The 15,660-nt window shown below is 38.0% G+C and overlaps 1 protein-coding gene and 1 pseudogene across 1 annotated transcript; one reads left to right on the plus strand and one right to left on the minus strand.

Annotated features, from left to right (window-relative positions):
• The window catches only part of LOC120073518, a 56,425-nt pseudogene extending 45,512 nt beyond the window's left edge, over positions 1–10,913 (plus strand).
• A 335-nt stretch (positions 10,914–11,248) lies between these two features.
• Positions 11,249–14,451, minus strand: LOC120072708 (lipid phosphate phosphatase epsilon 1, chloroplastic-like). Its single transcript, XM_039025168.1, has 4 exons — positions 13,874–14,451; positions 13,039–13,264; positions 12,157–12,230; positions 11,249–11,835 (listed from the first exon to the last, which is right to left on the minus strand). Exons 1-4 carry the CDS (start codon positions 14,228–14,230, stop codon positions 11,608–11,610), a joined length of 885 nt encoding a protein of 294 aa, XP_038881096.1. The 5' UTR covers positions 14,231–14,451; the 3' UTR covers positions 11,249–11,607.
• Between the last annotated feature and the right edge of the window lie 1,209 nt (positions 14,452–15,660).

The following is a 15,660-nucleotide window of genomic DNA, read 5'->3' on the forward strand; positions in this document are numbered from 1 at the left end:
AAAAGAGAGAGATGGACCTTTGTCTAAGGCGGGTTCTGTCTAAAGGCTGGGTAATTTAAGTTGATGGAAACGTAATACCCTTAACCCTGGGAAATTACCCTGGAAGGTGAATTAGATAGGATTTGATACATGCATGCAAGTTAAGGACAGTCCATTAAAGTGTTTAAATGTGACTACCTTGAACTTTGTTTTTAATTTCAATAAACAATAAACGTTGTTTATGAGCAAACTTTTAAAAAGACCACTATAGACTAAAATCAGTAGCCGGATTGTCTAGGTTAATGAATCCCTAGGTTAAGAACACTCATGGGAAGTTACTTGGGGCATAAGATGCTTCACTTAACCTTTCATTTTTTTCTCCTTATAGTCCACACCGTGAGATCTATCCTCGTCCTCGATGCGGCACCTTTGGCGTGTCGCCGCAACGGATGGTGTTTTGGGTAGGTCAATATCAAGGTGGATGGAGAAGAATGTTCATAAGTAAGTTGGGAGCGGGAAATGTGCGACAGTATATCCCTCGGTCTCCCTCGTTAGGTTTGAATAAAGTTACTGCACAATCGCTCGAGGTACCCTGGAGTGTGCCCCCTAAAGAATGACAGTTTTTTGGCGCGTTTCTTCTTTATTTGATCTCCTGTAAGAAGGATAAGGTAACTTAGTCATTTGTGCCTAATCTACATCTTTTGCCTACGGTAAACGTATTAGGGCGGGTCTCCGCATCGAAAACGAGGGGTTACACTTAACACGGACATAGTTAACATGTTTAACGATTCTGGAACCGAAAAATGGTCGCGCCACTCATATAATTAGAGGTTTATGTCTTCACAAATCGAGTTGGTTCTGCCCTAATGGTTTGAGAATGTCTCATCCCAGTGAAGGGGCAAATTGATACACTCATGCCACCGGGGCGTTTGTCTTGACTCACTAGGGGAATCATTAACAAAATAGAAATTTTATTTGCTTAGGGTACTTGAAAACTGTTTTTGCAAAACAAAATTGGTTTAAAAGTGGCTTAGCAAAATCTAAATCAAAATTTGTTTCGTATTTTCAAACAACTTTTTCAAATGCTACAACCACCTTATCTTTTGTTAAGCACCGAAAAATTGCAAATTGTTGACAATTTTTCAACATGGAACATATGATCATGACGATCCTTATCATCGAGGATCCTCATGGAGGCTTGTCCCTCCTATTCTAGCTCCAAATGCTGCTCGAAATGTTTGAGAGGCATACGAGCGATGGGCAAGGGCGAATGAGAAAGGCCCGAGCCTATATCTTATCAAGTCTTTCTGATGTCTTGGCAAGAAGCATGAGCCTATGGTCTCAGCTTGTGAGATCATGGAGTCCCTGCGGGGATGTTTGACAACCGTCTGAACAGCTTTATGCATGAGGCTCTTAAATATATATTCAATTCTAACATGCAAGAAGGCACCTCTATTCGTGAACATGTGCTAAACATGATGGTCCACTTCAATGTGGCGGATTTGAATGGGTCTAACCATCGATAGGGCAGCAGGTTAGCATAATCCTGCATTCTTTGCTAGAGAGCTTCCTGCACTTTATTAGTAATTTGATTCTTAACAAAGTGAAATATAACCTTACAACTCTCCTCAACGAGTTGCAGACATACCAATCTTTACTGAAAAGTAAGGAGAGGCAGAAGGGTGAGGCAAATGTTGCTTCATCCTCAAGGATGTTCCATAGAGGTTCGACTTCAGGAATGAAGTCTGCACCTTCTACTTCTAACTCTGCAAAGGTGAAGAAGAAGAAGAGTGGTAAGGGAAAAGGGAAGGCACCTGCTAACCCACCGCCTGTCACCCCGAGGAGGCGTCCACTAGTTGCTAAAAGAAAGTGTTTCCATTGCAACCAAGATGGACATTGGAAGAGGAACTGTCCTCGGTATCTGAAGGAGAAGAAAGAAACCAAGGCTAAGGCCAAGGCAGATAAAGGTAAATATGATTTACTTGTACTCGAACTTGTTTAATGGAGAATGATGATTCTGCCTGGATAATTGATTTAGACGCCATTAACCATGTTTGTTCTTCTTTTCAGGGGATTAGATCCTGGTGACAGCTGGAGGCTGGTGAGATGACGATACGAGTAGGCACTGGGCACGTCGTCTCAGCTGTGGTAGTAGGAGGGATCCAGTTGACTTTACAGAATAGGTTTCTAAATTTAAATGATGTTTTAGAAGAAAATTCTTTACCTATGTGTGAATCTTGCCTTGAGGGTAAGATGACTAAACGACCTTTTACTGGAAAAGGTTTTAAAGCCAAAAAGCCTCTTGAGTTAGTACATTCTGACCTTTATAGTCCTAAGAATGTGTGAGCTTGGGGTGGCTATGAGTATTTTATCAGTTTTATTGATGATTACTCCTGGTACGAGTATGTTTATCTTTTGCAACAGAAGTCTGAATCTTTTGAAAAGTTCAAAGAGTTCAAGGCTGAAGTTGAAAACGCATTGGATAGACAAATTAAAACACTTCGATCAGATCGAGGTGGAGAGTTTTTGAACTCCGCATTCCAGGACTATTTGATAGAACATGGCATTGTTTCCCAACTTTCAGCGCTGGGTACACCTCAGTAGAATGGTGTAACGGAGAGGAGAAATAGGACCTTGCTAGACATGGTTCGTTCGATGATGAGTTACGCTTCCTTACCAGACTCATTTTGGGGTTTCGTAGTGGAGACTGCGGTATACATACTCAACTGTATTCCCTCAAAGAGTGTTGCAAGAACACCTCTGGAGTTGCGGAATGGGCGTTAAGCTAGTTTACGTCATTTCCGCATCTGAGGTTGCCCTGCACATGTGCTTGAGGCTAATCCTAAGAAGTTGGAACCGCGATCAAGGTTATGCCTCTTTGTAAACTACCCCAAAGGCACATGAGGGGGTTATTTTTATGATCCGACGGAAAATAGGGTGCTTGTTTCAACAAACGCTACTTTCCTGGAGGAGGATCATATAAGGGAGCACAGTCCACGAAGTAAAGTCGTGTTACGTGAGCTTTCCAATGAAACTACTGAACTTCAACAAGAATTGTTGAAGAGCCTACTACATCAACAAGAGTTGTTGATGGGAGTTCATCCAGTAGGTCAGTTCCACCTCAAGATTTGAGGGAACCTCGACGTAGTGGGAGGGTTGCGAACCCACCTGTTCGCTATTTGGGTTTCACGGAAATCCTTGCTATGGTAGCAGATGGCAATGTTGAGGATCCGTTGTCTTATAAGAAGGAAATGGAGGATGTTGATCAGGATGAATGGGTCAAGGCCATGGATCTCGAGATGGAGTCGATGTACTTCAACTCAGTATGGGATCTTGTAGATCAGCTTGATGGGGTTCGCCCTATAGGTTGTAAATAGATCTACAAGCGCAAACGGGGTGCTGATGGGAAGGTACATACCTTCAAGGCTCGAATTGTGGTAAAAGGGTTATACTTAGGTAGAGGGAGTCGACTATGAGAAGACTTTCTCGCCTGTTGCCATGTTAAAGTCGATCCGCATCCTCCTATCCATTGCAACTTATTATAATTATGAGATCTGGCAAATGGACGTTAAGACGGCCTTTCTGAATGACAATCTTGAGGAGACCATTTATATGGTGTAGCCCGAGGGATTCATAGCCCAAGGTCAAGAGTAAAAGGTTTGCAAACTGAATTAGTCCATTTATGGACTAAAATAGGCGTCTTGTTCTTGTAATATACGATTTAATGCTGCGATCAAGTTGTATGGCTTTGACCAAAATGTTGATGAACCTTGCATCTACAAGAAGATCATCAATGCTTCAGTAGTCTTCTTAGTGTTGTAGGTAGACGATATCCTACTCATTGGGAATGATGTAGATCTACTGACTGCAGTTAAGAACTGGCTAGTGACCCAATTCCAAATGAAAGATTTGGGAGAGGCTTAGTTTGTTTTAAGGATCTAGATTTTTCGGGATCGTAAGAACAAAGTGCTAGCATTGTCTCAAGCATTGTACATTGACAAGATGTTGCTCAAGTACTCGATGCAGGACTCCTAGAGGGGCCTGCTGCCGTTCAGGCATGGAGTCACTTTGTCTAAGGAAATGTGTCTTAAGACGCCTCAAGACGTTGAGGAGATGAGACGGATCAGTTTAACCCTGGCCATTTTATTGTTGCTGACTCGTTTACGAAGGCTCTCACGGCTACAGTGTTTTAAGGTCAACCTACGGAGCATGGTCTAACAGGATAGCCCGCAATTGGGACTAGGGCAAATGGGAGATTTTCTTGTACTGGGCTTTTTATGCCCTAGTTTATTTTTTTGTACTAAGTTTTTTGTACACCCCACTATCGCTTTAGGACAAGTGGGGATTGTTGGGATTGATGCCCTAAAGTTTCGTGTCCTGTAGTTTGTACATTATGTACAGAACACTTGTATTGTTAATATATGTATTTACTTACATTTTGTTGTTGCTCATTACGTATTTTATTTGCTTTACCATAAACACCAATAAACATATAATCTCTTGGTTATCTGTATGTGACTCAAGCATGTATGTGGTGACATACAAGTGGATTCATGTCTTGAGTGATAACCAAAATGGTTTGTAGTATATGAATATAGGAGGGAAACCTTATCCTGGTAATGCTACGGACATGGCTCGCTTTGTGGAAATGGTCACAAGTGTTGTGACTTGCCACAAATGATATAATCCTGATCATTGTGTTGGGGACATGCCGAGCGGGGCGTCCTATACAAAGAGTTGTATAAGACCTGACCACGAAGTGTTAATATCTCGTTATAATAACACCGTTCATGACAGAGACTTCACTTCACTAGGATGACCATAGGTAACATGACCTCAATCCTGAGTGAGTTGGGAAACTCCTGCCATTGAGGGCGGTCTTTAATTTGTATGGGTGCAAGTGGCCAAGTCGCCGATTTCAAACCTACTATTTTGGGGATACGTCTGATTTGGGAGTTGGGAACTCAACTACACAAGATGGAATTCACTCCTTCCCGAGGAAGGGTGTAAGTAGATAGATGGCTCCCTTAAAGGGCTCATTATGGGGCTTGAACAATGTGGCGCCACACACCTTCTCTTAGCCCAAGAGATGTTCACACATAGTTGACTATGTTGTATTTTCAATTAGAGGAAATCAGTGGTAGTTAAGGAGTCAGGTGTAAATATAGGGGCAAAACGGAAATTGGCCCAGCTGTACTTACGAGCATCTGTGAAGGGTCATCGTACTCATGATTGGTTAAATATCCAATGGACACAGAAATATATCTGTGGTGAGAACGTGTTTCAAGCTGTTGGTCTTTAGTGGAATCACTGACAGTTAACAGATGGTGAAATCCCGTGGCTAAAGAGTTTAGTCAGCTATTCACGTACCATTGGAGTTTCGAACCACAGGTCCATTAGGTCACCTGAGTAGCTTGGATATAGTCGAGAACCAATGTTTGGGTTAATTTGAAATGTTCAAATTGACAAGAGGAAGTACAATTATATATGATATAATTAAATTGGTTAATTATATATGACATAATTGGCTAAATGTATGAGATACATTATTTTAGAGGAAATTAGATATAAATATAATATGATTATATTTATTAAATAAATGAATTGATTAATTATTTAATAATTAACCAATATTTTCACGTATGAATGTGGGAACGTGGGCTACGAAGGTTAAGGTAACCGCGGGTTGAAATTTGAAAATCGTTTTCATTTTTGTAGAGAATTCATTCGTGCAATTCGAAAGCCTATGCGATAGCGTTCTCCAGCTAAACGATCGTATACCTCGCGCCTAAACAATCGCACACTGTCGCCTAGACGATCAGATAGCTTCTCTAAACGATCCTATAGTGTGCCGATTTAGCTAAACGATCGTATACCTTTTCCTAAACGATCGTTCAGCAAATCCTACACGATCATGTAGCTCCTCTATGCGATTAGCACTTTCGCTATACGATAACAGAGTTTCATTTCGCACTTGCTTATCATCTACACGACGTGTTCTCCTCCATCCTCTACCAAACTCACCAGAGCCCACACTTTGGGTTTTTGACGCGAGGATACCTGGATTTCCCTGGTGGTGGTGTTGTCCCCGAATCCTCGTTCGTGTACGTTCGAATCGTGCAGTAACAGTCGAGAGACTCGTCGGGTGCTGGTAGATCGGAGGAGTTTTCCGCTGCTATGGGTTCACACAAAAGAAGATCGTCTTCCTCTGGTATGAACCACTTTCTCTGTTTTTTATCGTACTCTGAGAATGCTGTTGATAAGTTTATTATGCATAACTATTAGTATAGAATGTATATCATTTATATTCTGGTCACTGTGAAATCAGAGCGATCTAAGCCCGCTCATGGAACTCTTATATTGAGATCCTTCAGATTCATCTCCCAAGGTCAAGAGCAAATTGTTTGCAAGCTTAATCGATCCATTTATGAATTGAAACAAGCTTCTCGATCTTGGAATATAAGATTTGATACTATGATAAAATCTTATGACTTTGACCAGAATGTTGATGAGCCTTGTGTCTACAAGAAAATCATCAACAGTTCAGTAGCTTTCTTAGTATTGTACGTGGACAATATCCTACTCATTGGGAATGATGTAGGCCTACTAACTAATGCTAAACAATTATTAGCAGCCTAATTCCAAATGAAATATTTAGGAGAGGTGCAATTTGTTCTAGGGATCCAGATCTTCAAGGATCGTAAGAACAAAACACTAGCCTTGTCTCAGGCATTGTACATTGACAAGATGCTTGTCAAATATTTGATGCAGAATTCCAAGAGAGGTTTATTACCTTTCCAACATGTAATTTTATTGTCTAAGGAATAGTGTCCTAAGACACCTTAAAAGGTTGAGGAAATGAGATGGATTCCCTATGCATCGGTTGTTGGTAGCTTAATGTATGCAATGTTATGTACTAGGCTTGACATTTGCTATGCAGTGGGGATAATCAGTAGATATCAGTCTAAACCAGGATTAGATCACTGGACAACTGTTAAAACCATCCTCAAGTATCTTCGGAGAGCAAGAAATTACATGCTTGCGTATGGGTCTAAGGATTTGATCCTTATAGAATACACTGACTCTGATTTTTAAACTGATAGGGATTCTAAGAAATCCACTTCAAGATCAGTGTTCACATTTAACGAAGGAGCTGTGATCTGAAGGAGCACAAAGCAAGGTTGCATAGTTGACTCTACCATGGAGGCAAAGTATGTAGCGGCTTGTGAAGTTGCCAAAGAGGCTATATGGCTTATGAAGTTTTTAATGGATCTGAAAGTTGTTCCAGACATGTCAAAGTCTTTCACCCTTTATTGTGATAATAGTGGTGTTGTGGTGAATTCTAAGGAGCCTAGAAGCTATAAATGTGGGAAGCATATAGAGCGCAAATATCATCTTATATGGGAGACTGTGCATCGAGGGGACGTGATCATCACAAAGATCGCTCCGGAGCAGAATGTTGTTGATCCATTTACAAAGGCTCTCACAGTTGAAGTGTTTAAGGGTCATATGAAGAGTTTGGGTCTACGAGATATGCTTCATCTAGTCATGGGCAAATGAGAGATTTTATTGGAAGCGTTGTATATGCCCTAGTTTATTGTTTTGTGTACTGTACATAGCTTCTACACTTTGTATTTGTACACCCCACTAGCTTTAGGACAAGTGGAAGATTGCTGGCTTTGATTCCCTAAATCTCATGGTCTTGTAGTTTGTAAACTTTATTTATACAAACAAATTATTTATTTAATAAAATAAGTGTTATTTTATTTGATATTTAGTTGCATTAATTTAGAATCAATAAACTAAGATCCAAGATTATTCGATGTAGCTTAAACATGTATATGGTTACATATAGGTTGATCATGTTTAAGTAGTAACTTGAATGGTCTGTAGTAGATGGATAAGACTGGGTGCCTTATCTTGGTGATACTACAGATACAACCCGCTTTGTAATTGTTACAATTGTTGTAAAGTGTTACAAAGGATTTGATCTTGATCATCCATGTGGAGACACATGAGTGAGGGTACCATATACAAAGAGTTTATATAAGACCGCACCACCGAAATGATTAGTCTCTCTTTATAACGTCGTTACGAGAAGAAACTTATATTTCACTAGGATGACTATAGGTGACTTGACCTTAATCTTGGGTGAGTTGTGAGCTCCTGCATATAAGAGCGGTCCTTTGATCTGCATGGGTGAGAATGGTCAGATTCACCGACTCAATATGCCTACCATTTTGGGGATTCACCGACTGGGAGTTGGGAACATAGCTACATAAGAAGGAATTCACTCCTTCCCATTATTAGGGTAAGTAGATAAATTGCTCCCTTGAGGGCTGATTTCAGATCTTGAACAATGAGGCGCCTCATCCTTTCCTGGCCCGAGAGGGGTTCAGTTATAGTTGGACTATGACTAATTGTTCATTAGAGGGATCGGTGGTACTTAAGGAGTTATACATAACTATAGGGGTAAAACAATAATTTTTACCAAACTGTACTTACGAGCAATTTGTGAAGGGTCAATGCAATGTTAATTGGTTATATTGGACACAAAAATATATCTATAGTGCGAAGAGGGCAACTATCGGTCTTTAGTAGAGTGAACGAAAGTTAATGAATGGGGATCAATTTAATTAAAGAGTGTAATTAATTAATCTCGTATCATTGGAGCTTCAATCTGTAGGTCCATAAGGTCCTCTTATTAGCTCAATAAGGATTAATGAGAATCAAATTATTTTTGAATTAATTTGAATTATTCAAATTAATTAAAGGGAATTAATTGTATGAGATACAATTAATATAATGTATGTTGATACATTATAATATAAAATTTAATGAGAGAAATAAATATTTGAATATGATTCATATAAAAACTATATGTTAAAATTAATGTAAATTTGATTCATATTAAAACTATAGGTTATATGAGAGCATAAATTATAGACTATATTATATGTGATACAATAAAAACTATAGGTTATATATTATATGAGATATAATATATAGTTTAGATTTAATTAAATTAAATTAGTTAAATTATAATTTAAATTTGAATTTTGAATTCAACATTATTAATTTCTTGGGAGTTATTGATTTAATTATGGAGAGAGTTATTCCATAACTCCCTCATTCCCATCTCTCAGATGGTGTAAAGGGGAGAGGATTCAATTGCTATTACGTGAAATTTCACATAATACTTTCAAGGTCTTCATCTTCATCCCTCTGTCAAAATTCTTCTAAACATCACTCATCCTTCCCTCACAAAATTGAAAGGAGTCCCATAACTCTTCTTGGTTCTTACCTTGAGAATAACAAGGTAATCATTGTGGTGGTGTCCAAAGGAGGTTGTTGTGTTCGAGAAAAGTTGTGTTCGTGATTCTGTGGAGGAGATCCATTCGTAGTCTCACCAGAGAGTAAATGTGAAGAAAGGTTCTTCAAGAGTTACTATATCGTTTCCCTCTTTTCTCTTTAATATTATGTAGAAAGCATGCTTAGATTCATGTATGTTTATTTGGTTTCTATCTCCTCTGTTTTCTTAAGTTCGTAAAATGAAATTCGAGACACCCGGCGTTCGTACACGTCCTCTGTGGGGATTCCAATCCCTTTTAAGTGCTGATTCAAATGCACTAAATCATGTAAGATCAATTCATATATATACACTGGATAAAGGATTTGTCGTCTCGTGGACTATAATTGTAACGATATACGTTCAAATGGGTAAGGAGGAATGTGAGCTTCAAGCATCTAAAAGAATGCAGGAAAACAATGTGATTCCAAGTGACTATAGATTTGCTGCTGTCATCTCTGGTTGTGGTAATTTTGCAAGGTTGAAGTGGGAGGAACAGCTACATGCTCATGTTTTATGTGTTGGGTTTCTGAAGGCTTTATCAGTTGCTAACATTATGATGACCATGTACTCAAGATGTGGGGAGTTAGCTTTAGTTTCAAAGGTATTTTGTTCAATGAATTTTAGAGACTTACGTGGAGCACTATAATTGTAGCATATTCTCAAGTAGACTATGGTGAAGAAGCTTACGAGTATCTGTCACGGATGAGAAGTGAAGGACCGAAACCAAATGAGTTCGCTCTGGCTAGCGTGTTGAGTTATGTGGAAGTATGACGATTCTCGAGCAGGGGAAGCAATTGCATGCTCAAGTTGTCTGTTGGGTTAGAACAGACATCCATGGTATGTAGTGCTCTTATTATTGTGCATGCAAAATTGGGAAGAGCATCAAGGAAGATTCTAAAACCTTTATGGATTAATTGAAAGACGACGTCATTTCATCGACAACAATGATCAACGGGTATGCTGAACCGAGAAGCTATTGAATTAGTCGAAAATATCCAAAAGGTTGGTTTGAAACTAAACTCAGTGACCTTAATTGGCGTTCTTACTACTTGTAGCCATGCAGGAATGGTTGACCTTGGTTTCCACTGCTTCAACTCAACGAGTAAAGATTATCACATCACTCCTTCAAAAGAACACAATGGATGTATGATTGATCTTCTTAGTCGAGCAGGGAGATTAAGTGATGCAGAGAGCTTGATCAGAAGCATGCTGTTTCAAATGGGACGATGTCGTCTGGTCTACTTTGCTGAGGGCATGTAGATAGAATCCACAGTGATGTTGATTGTGGACAACGTGCTGTAGCTGAAATTCTGAAGTTGTGTGCTGGGACTCACGTAACCTTAGCAAACATTTTCGCTGCCAAGAGAAAGTGGAAAGAAGCAGCAAATATAATGTTGATTAAAGGGGGTGGTTAAGTAGCCAGGACGGTCTTCGATAAAGGTCAAGGATAGTGTTTTTGCATTTGTTGCTGGAGACCATTCTCATCCACAAGAACACATGTACAGTAAGTTGGAGGAGTTGACTTCAAGAATGGAAATATATTCTTGAACTGGACCATTTAGTAACTGATATGGAAGAATAGCAGAAAATTGATTGATCTGTATAGACTCCCTTTACTTCTTAGAGAGAAATCATGGACTGCAAAACTGGGATAACTTTTGACTTCTAAGTACAGAGGTTGCACATGAAGGTGCTGGTACTCTATTGAGAATACTGTTCAATCAATTGTGATACTTTGAAAGGTCCACTAAATGAAGGTTATTTTTCAGCTGTGGTCATCTCCTTGAAGAATTTGTGGAGATTTTGAGATAGATGTGTGATTCAACATAACCTATATTTGCCATTATATTTAATGATTGAAGAATATGACTCGTCACCTGAAAACCTTGATCAGAAATAGATAATTGCACAAGCATGTTAACATTGCCTAAAATTCGAACTTGAAGGTGGATACTATTTAAGCATTATACGTAAAATGATCTTACAGTTTGAAACTTTATAGAGATTTGTACTCTTCAAAGATTTTTCATAAATGCACAAATGCCCTTTACGCCTCCTATAAGCCATTGAATGATTCAATCAGTTTTCCATTCTAAAAACAAAAAAGAAAAATCTACACCCTAACTATCTTTCACATGGACACAATTCTCATCTCACCTCATCAAAAGGTGAAATCAGCAGTTGTATTCAATTAGTCGAGCACTTGTTTGCCTCGAGAAAGGAGACCAAGGATCCCATCCAATTGAAACATGTAGAATACTGTAATGTGACAACAACTATTTTTCATCTTTGAACCAATTGTTGAAGACATATATAACGAAGCCTATACAGAATCCAGAAGCTCCCAAGGCCACAACAACTTGAACCCATAAATTTGCTGAAAAAGCTTCACTAACCACAGCCTTCCAGACCAAATACCATGAAATAGCGAAGAAACCACCCAATACAGAACCTACCAAAACTTGGCTGATAGTATGGAGCTTCTGTGAGACTCGTAGCCATGACTGTCAAATACAGGAGGAAAAAAAAAGAATTTAATTTTTTAACCAGATTTAGTTTTTATAATCAAACTATACTAGTGAAATATTTTTAATTAGTAAATTTCTGAAAGTTGAACGCAAATAAAATTTGAAGAACATAAATAGTAAAAGGCACAACCATAGTGACTACATTTGTAGCTATACCCTTTTTCTTCTCTACAATTTAATGCAACGGGAGGCACTTTTATGCCAAGCCTCAAACAAAACATTTAACCAAATCTTGCAAGAGTTGTCAAATTTTCAGGACCCTACTAAGGACTAGAGAAGATATGAGAATATACTTACAAAATATGAACCAAATATGAAGGAAAGTCCACAGATAAACAATGATGTTGCATTAACACCTAGCCATTCCACCGCTGCAGCAACATCAGAAGTAGTGTTAAAAATAAGCATTGATCAATTGAATTCTTCATACATAAAATTCCGGATTACAAGTTTTAGTGGCCCATAAGCACAAAAATGGGATAATAAGAAGAAAGACAATATGCTTGGTGCATGGATGAGGCTCTGCAATGTCAAGAAAAAACGATTTTCTACAGAATGACAACTCTTCCATTTGATCCCACAACCTTAAATGAATAAAGATCAGATACCAATAAGCATAAGGATAAAAAGAGGATTAGGAATATGGTGTCGGGGGTCCCCAGCTATATGTTATTTTGAACTCGAGAAAGTAATGAAAGAGGTCGAGGATGCTTCACTGGTTGGCATTCTTGTAATTACACTTCAAAGTCTTGGGTTCATGTTCGAGGTTGAAAACTTAATAACTTAAACTTAGGTACTCTCATGGTTGGCCTATAATGGGTAAAGTTTTCTTGAAGATTAATGGTGTGCCATGAACATAATCCAAGAAGTGAAGCTTTGATAGATTCATTAGAAAAAGTCAGAAAAGTGCCCTAGAATTAGAAAATGCTTGAAGCTTTGAACCATGTCTAATTGAACCATCCAATCAGATTCTTTCACTAGTGCTTTGAAAGTTGAAGTTCTTCCAAAGTTAGCCGTACACTTGATACCATGAAGATAGGAGCAAAGCATGAATGTAGTAAGGAAAGTCATTCCCCACAATTAAAACACGGAAGTTATAATCGGAGCAAGGCAAGCATTCTATCAGCTCAAAAGAGCTGCTTAGAAATTGTTTGTTGCTTAATGATGGTAAGAAATTACCTGACAAGGCGACAAATACAACAGCGAAGAATATAGACTGTGCATGAGAAGAAGGCATTCCAGGATCAGATCTCAATGTGGCAATAGGCCGCTCTTGGTTTAGTATCCTTTTTAGTACCATAGAAAGCACAGCATTAATAACAGACCCCATGGCAGTCCACAAGGCTTCGGCATCATGCCTCAAAAGAATTATAGCAGCAAAAAGGGCAGCTACAAGCCACTTGCTCTGAAAAGAATCAACAATGTTACTAAACAATATAGCCAAACTGACAAAATTTGATCCTAAATAACCCACTTTGAAGTTGACAAAGTTCCAAACACTGCAGGAAAATGAAAATCTGCGTTCAAGCATGGCATTTGCTCAAAGTTATGTTGGAAAACTGTGTTACTCCTATAGACTAATGCTACTAGCGAAGTTAAAATGGAAGTGTTTGAGAACAACTAGTACCTTTAAAGTTGAGACACTATACATTGCAATGCCAATAAAGTACTAAATCAATTAAAAGTAGGAAACATCTTGGTATATCATATGAATACAACATCTATATTGGTAAAAGGCCATCGTTGGTAAAATTTAAAAGCAAAATCAATAGGGTTTAAGCACCCATAATGGACAATATTGTAACAGTGATATGAAGGGGTGTATTACATGTACAGTGTACAACTAATCAACAAAGTCACCCAAAGTTTTGTTCAACCATCAACTTGAAAAATGATTCATTGTAACAGATTGGTCTCTAGACAATGGTTAAAAAGCCTATGATGCTGCAATCAAGCTCAAACAAACACATGCCCAAATCAAGAAATAAACGAAAAACTAATAAATGTTACCAACCAACTTATTGAGTATAGCCTCCAGCCCACCAGCCGCAATCTCAGAATGAAATTCAGAAGACCCATCAAAAAACGACTCTGTCTCTAAGCTTCTGAAACCCTCATCTCCATTTCCACACTTAACAGAAGAGGGCCCAGTCAATTCAGCCATGCCCCAGCCGCTTTTCCGAAATAAAGCTTCCTTTGAGACAAACCCACGAAGGCAAACAAGATTTGAGGAAGGGAATTGAAGAGACGATGTGGGTTTAAGGGATTGAAGCTTAGAAATCCTGTTGGAGATAGTTTTGAAAGAAGGGTGAAAATTGGCGGCGATTGAAAGCGGCATTTGGGTCAACATACGAGAGGTTGTTGAAGGCATTATAAGGGAAGAAGAATAAGAAAAGGGTTGAAATCAAGTTTCTGGGTGGTTCCATAAAGGGGAGTTTTTTGGTTAAAGAGGCTGAGAGGAAGCATCTTGTGCCGTCACAGCCTCTCGGACGATGTCTCATCGTGTGGACTGTGGCTGGCTTCATATTTTCTCAATAAGCACTTCAAAGAAACAAATTGTTAATAGCCACTCGGCGGCTTTTGTGCACTTACCGAATTCGTGGGATTCACGACGACATCAAATTGTTTCAAATAATTGAAGTAATTGGCTGAAGCTGAAGGACAGCGATGGGGCCTAGTAGTTTCTATAAAACGATAGCTTGAATTGAATATCATTTGGTACCAAATAATATATACACACACATTTTACAAATAGTATCATACTATTGTCACACATTTCAGGGTAAGTTCAAGATTAATATATTTTTAAAATGAAAGGACAAATATAAAGTAGTTATGAAAAAAATAATTTTAATAATCTTAAAAAAAAAAATGCAATCTAGGATAATTCGGTAAAATAGTGACAAAAATAGGTAGAGAACTCGTATACCAAGTACACGAGTTCATTTCCATCCACGTAACCCTCCCATGCAGATAACGAATTTATGCATTTCTCAATTTACAATTTTTATTAAAGATGTTCCTTAATTGAGTCTCAAATCAATTTACTTCTTAATCAAACGGTTATTCTCATAAATAGAACAAAAGACGAAGAAGAATCATCATTACATTATTACATCATTACACCATTGAATATATTTGTCGGTATATTTCTTTCTACCCTACTTTTGTCATTATTTATTAAAATATTATTTTTTTATTAAAAAATTCCACATTTCATTAGGAATCTCTTTAAAACTAGGGTATTTATCCTAATGAGTTGGAGTTGGGAGAGACTTCATTCCTTGTTTGGTTCAAGAAGTTTATGGGTTTCGCGATTAGAAATAATCAATTTTATGTGTTATTAACTCCTTAAAGAAATGAATCAATTGCATAACTATTTATGCACACCCTACAAATGAAAAGTCGTATGGGGACCATCAGGGGTAGACAACAAAAAATTATATCTAATTGAACCTTAAATTTTAGATTTTGTAGTAATTAGATATATTAATTCTAAAAGGATTCTAATTGTACCTATAAAATACAAGGTTCACTTTTTTTTTTTGGTTGAAATCAACACAAAGTTGGATTTGATGTCTAGTCTAATATTTAAATTTGAACATTTTGATATATAAAAGAGATCTACTAGATGCACATTTGATATATTAGGAATCTATTAAATACAAATTCGAGGATTCAATTACTTATTTAATATTTTTTAAAGTTTAGGAACTATATATAAACACAAATTTAGAATTCATAGGCACTTCTAACCTTGTTGTTGGGCTGAAGATCCTTTACAAGTCCCAAATACTCAAG

The sequence above is a fragment of the Benincasa hispida genome, chromosome 3 (assembly GCF_009727055.1).
Source record: "Benincasa hispida cultivar B227 chromosome 3, ASM972705v1, whole genome shotgun sequence".
NCBI lineage: Eukaryota > Viridiplantae > Streptophyta > Magnoliopsida > Cucurbitales > Cucurbitaceae > Benincasa > Benincasa hispida.

Bases quoted from the DNA above. Each gene is read 5' to 3' on its own strand.
- LOC120072708 (XM_039025168.1), bottom strand. From the start codon at position 14,230: ATGCCTTCAACAACCTCTCGTATGTTGACCCAAATGCCGCTTTCAATC. The intron at 13,265-13,873 runs GTTGGTAACATT...GATTCTTTTCAG, and splicing joins AGGCTATACTCAATAAGTTG to AGCAAGTGGCTTGTAGCTGC. The intron at 11,836-12,156 runs GTAAGTATATTC...TGTATTTGACAG, and splicing joins TCATATTTGGTTCATATTTT to TCATGGCTACGAGTCTCACA.